We start from the raw sequence: 4,682 nt of genomic DNA on the forward strand, positions 1-4,682 counted from the left end.
TTCCCCCCCCCCCCCCCCCCCCCCCCAGTGTAAATCTACTACGCACTCAAGCTTGGTGTATCTTGAAGTTTAATCTCTTCTCCTCCTCTTTCCCCTCCCTACAGAAGAAAAGCCAACAGGAAGATTCTGAGGAGGAGGAGGAAGAGGAGGAGAGCGCTCCACGGCGACACGTTTCCTCTGAAACCTGAAGAATAGCTGCTAGTGTCAACGGCCCTCCATATAGTGTTTTCTGCATGAAGTCACTCTCTACCCCCTGTCCTGTATGAGCTAATTTTCTTTGCTTTCACACGCCTCTGTGAACAGTACGTGGTGTACCCGGGGTTTCCCAAACGGCTCTTTCGTGTTAGTCTAATGGAACATGTTAAATCAGCAGATCACGTTAACGGCTTTTTGAGAATTAATTTTCTGTTGAGTTGTTCTTTGCCTCTGTCTTGGTGATCGTCATGACTCGGTGAGACAGAGGGAGGCCTCTGCTGTGTTTTTCACTTTAGGGGGACTTATTAGTTGTTGATTTTTTATGGAGGGTTTCTGCGAGGGGATGTATTGACTTACACTGTAAAGCACGCCTGCTTTTATACTTTAGTTAATGTATCTATATTGCATCCCAAATTGTGTCTCTTGATGTAGAATGAACTAGTCCGCACACACATTTCATTGTACCTGTGTTTGTGTGTTACGGGGCTGTGACAGACTTCTTTATTTAACACTAAAGCCGTTCATCACTGAGTCACCTTCAATTTTTCTTCCAAGCTATCCCTGCTCCTCCATCTCTCCCTGCCAATTTCCTCTAAGCAGTTTCGACACACTCATCGTTCCGAGCCGCTCCAGGCGCTCTTTTTGAGTCCAGTTCTCCCATCATGCATCGCTGTAGACTGTTGCTCCAGAAAACACCATTAAACTTCTTGTCGTGTATTGGCTCGGCTGTCAGTCTGGTGGGTGCTGTAAACTAGCACATTCAAAATTGATTGTGCTTTTACGCAACAGCTCTCATTACGCCGGGAGCTAAATGAGCTGTGCGTGCACGACGCAGGGCAGTTTGTTTTGGGTTGCTGTTTTTCTTTTTCTTTTTTTTTCCTTCGCTGAATTGAGACAGCAATTACAGGGAAATGGAAAGATCTGGTGTGATGAGAGTTACAGCTCCCTGGGTGAAATGCTGTGTGGATGAGAAACGGTATACAAGGTGCATATTGTGGGGAATGTTGCACATTAATCATCATTATAAAAATGAAAACTGGCTGTAAACATACCAGTCAGACCTGGAGGAGGTGGATATCTGTACACAGGGTTAGGCGCGTTTAAGACAAACCAGTGTAGCAACGTTTAAATGGCTGCTCTTAATAGAGAATCATACTTTCCCTGTGCACTTAGTTTGCTGCAGTGCCGGTAAATACAAAGCTTAGCCAGTGGTGAACTCCATTCTGCTATCAACAAGAGGCTACTGACAAAATATAAGAGAATATTATGTAGAATATTTTTTTTTGAAAAGATGTACAAGCTGTTGCAAATTTATTGGGCACACTTTGCTAAAATTATCCATCCATCTAAAACTGCTTATCCTGTGTACAGGGTCGGGGGTTGGGGCTGTAGCAATCCCCAGCTGACACAGGGTGAAAGGCGGGATTCACCAAGGACAGGTCATCAGTCCCTTGCTAAGACTAATGCAGTATAATACACAGACCTACTATAAATCCTAACATCATGAGGGTTATAATGTTCAGTTTTTGATTTGAGGAACTGTTTTACAGAGGTGTCGGTTTCCAATTAGTGGACAAAATATTAGAAATACCTTAATACAATGCAATACTATTAATTTATTGCAGGGCTGTTCTATTATACTGCATTAGTTTTAGCTACGTACCTAATAAATAAACAGGCTACTGAGTGTATTTTCATCTTAAAGCTGCGCTAATCAGTATTTTTATTAGAACAGTGGGTCAAAAATGTGTGTATATATAAGGGGGCACTCATTGTAACAAAACCTCAGAGAATTAGGCTATCACCCGACTGCACTTTCCTTCACCTCGTCTTTCAGCTCATTATTTGGGTTTTCCAGCCAGGTTTTTTCGACAGGTTTAGTCTCACCCCCCTGATTAGCATTGTTTTTTAGGCTGCATTCACCTGTATAACAGCATAATATATCAGTGTTTGGGTTTCAGCTTGTTGCGTTAAATGGCCAGTCAGTTAATGCAGGCTTAAAGAACTTGCTTACTTATGCTGCATTAATAGGGCTGGATGATAGGGCCCAGATAACAAATATTCATGAGTAAAATCTTTTTTCAGTCCCCTTTCCTCATCAAAATAAGAGGTAGAAGTGATTTTTATAGGGTTACGGAGTAAAATCTGTAGGTGGAGCCAAAGAACTACTGTCTCTGAAGCTAAAAGCCTGATGAAGATAATAGAGAAATCAGAAATGGCCGATTGACCAGACCTTTATTTGTCGAAGAGCGCCACAAAGAAGCCTCTCCGTCAGGTAAATTAAGAGTAGAAATATTGCTTCTTCTGCACCTCCTGTTGCGGTTTAACCCTACAAATTAGATTATTCTTCTGGGAAACATTGGAAGTTCTTTAGTCAGCCTTTTTTGCAGGACACCTTTTGACTTGTCATTGAGAGCAAAGCACAGGTGTTACTTAAAACAGTGACTCCATAGTCCGGACTATTCAAGCGTCCCACTGACTTCACAATGTCAATGACTTCAGCTGTCATCTATTTTACTATTTACAACAGAGCTTTTCTCACTGACATGTCAAAATGTCTTCTGTAAAAAAATAAAAAAGATAAGACCTATGGTGTGGGGCTGTGACCTGAGCTGCATCTTGATGGGCTAATGAGCTCTCCGTTCACTGTAGTAGATGTGTAGGTACCAATCTGATCTGTCAAAGTAACAATATCCCGAGTATTTATGGCATAACAGAGTCATTAGATGACACGTGTTGACATAATGTAGTGCACAGACACAGATACATGACACAGTTTTTCATGAACTAGTATCTGCTGATAAATATAATCTACAGACTGCTACAAAACCTTTTGTCAGTTACATTTGCTCAGTTATAGCAGCTGTCAGTCCAGAGTAATAGCCTACACCTGACAAATGTCCCTTGTGCTCTAAGCAATCTGGAAGAAGCTAATGATACAGTTCATATGGATGGCTTCAAGTGATGACACTTTTGGTGTAAAGAGCAATAGATATCATTTTTTCACTATACAGCAAAACAAAAAAAATCCTGTCCATTGGTTCTTAGGCTCCACTTATTCCGTAGCCAAAGAGATTATTTCTGTGTGCACACTAAAATATGGCAGTGCTTAAGCTGCAAACAGGGAGTCTGTACCTTCGTCTTCCTTGACCTTCATCCTCTTTTCAACCATCTCTCTGGTGTCCTCCTCTCCTCCTCCTCCTTCCTTTGCAGCTGGGTAATCATCTTTCATCAGGGGGGAGGTCAGATTTGCTGACTCAGAGCAAAGGATGAGGAGGTGAGCAGGGAGGGGGAGCAAGGAGAGGAGTTTTCCTTGGTTGCTGCTGAGGAAGAGCTGCAGTAGTTTGCAGCCGGAATACTCATGAGCAGCTAAGGCTGCAACACATTGTCCTCCCCCACTCTGTCTGTGTCTCCCTACAGTATTGCATACACACAAGTAACAGGTCTGGACCAGCGTGTGTGTGAGTGGGTGTGTTGTGAGCAGTGACACGGCCTGAGCTGACCTCAGCGCCTGCAGCTGTCGGAGTCCGGGGGGATCAGTGCTCCTGCAAGCTGAAACTTCGTAATCCAGGTTATGTGGCCCGGTTAAACCCTGGTGAACGTGCAGCTGCAGGCCGGGGCTGATCCCTGGCCGGCTGTGCTGTGCCACACCGACGCCTTTGGGGATCCCAAATGGCGATGGGGGCATATGGCGGCTGTTGTCAGCAAGTTGGCGCATTGCGAATTTACTGCTGCCACGTCCTGGCCAGACACACACACACTAACCTCTTTCCATGTCGGACAGGATGCATAAGCAGCATCACTTTTTTGCATGCACTGCCACAATAAGGCTCGGTTTTAGGGTAGTTATATAGTACAGTTAAGGGAGTTTACAGGAGAAAACGATGATTTTTAACACATCACAGTGCTCGCAGATGAGAGGAAACCCCGAATACGTGCTGCCAGTTCAGCAATTAACGGCGTTTAGACAATTGCAGGTGGCAGGAGGTCCGTAGTCAAGCTGGACAGAAGTAACCAGCGTGATACAGGAAATTGGAGGATATTTCCTTCAAGATAAAAGCACAGCAGAAATTGCGAATTGTTTTAAAAATAATTGAAAGTAAAGATGGCAAGGGGGGGTTTAGTTTGTTCTTTTTTATTATATATAAATCTTATTAAAATCACTCCCGACAGTTGAGCCTAGGCTACTCTTAAGTTTCTTACTTTGATCTGACTGTTTCTGTTGTTCTGTCTGCAGTTTTCTTCAAGTTGAAAAATGATCTAAAATTTGTCTAAACAAACACTATGAATAATACAGGCTAACGTCTTCATGCTCGCTGCTACGGCAAGTTAATCAACAGGCTTTTATTTTAAAAAGCACCGACGAGAAGTGCTGTCATCTGCTCGCTAATTTGACAGCTGCTGTCCAGACTGCCGGAGGCGAGGAGGGGGAGGAGAGAGAGAGACAGAGACAGAGAGAGAGAAGAGGTATAGGAGGGAGGCAACAG

The 4,682-nt window shown here is 43.6% G+C and overlaps 1 protein-coding gene across 1 annotated transcript in view; it reads left to right on the top strand.

Moving 5' to 3' along the window:
• The window catches only part of cdc123 (cell division cycle 123 homolog (S. cerevisiae)), a 5,885-nt gene extending 4,973 nt beyond the window's left edge, over window positions 1-912 (top strand). Inside the window, exon 13 of the mRNA XM_046072731.1 lies at window positions 105-912. Within this exon, the coding sequence (XP_045928687.1) occupies window positions 105-188 (84 nt within the window). The 3' untranslated portion in view covers window positions 189-912. The remainder of the gene's footprint in view (window positions 1-104) is intronic.
• The last annotated feature ends 3,770 nt before the right edge of the window (window positions 913-4,682 follow it).

This window comes from Micropterus dolomieu, linkage group LG16, assembly GCF_021292245.1.
Source record: "Micropterus dolomieu isolate WLL.071019.BEF.003 ecotype Adirondacks linkage group LG16, ASM2129224v1, whole genome shotgun sequence".
In the NCBI taxonomy this organism is placed as follows: domain Eukaryota; kingdom Metazoa; phylum Chordata; class Actinopteri; order Centrarchiformes; family Centrarchidae; genus Micropterus; species Micropterus dolomieu.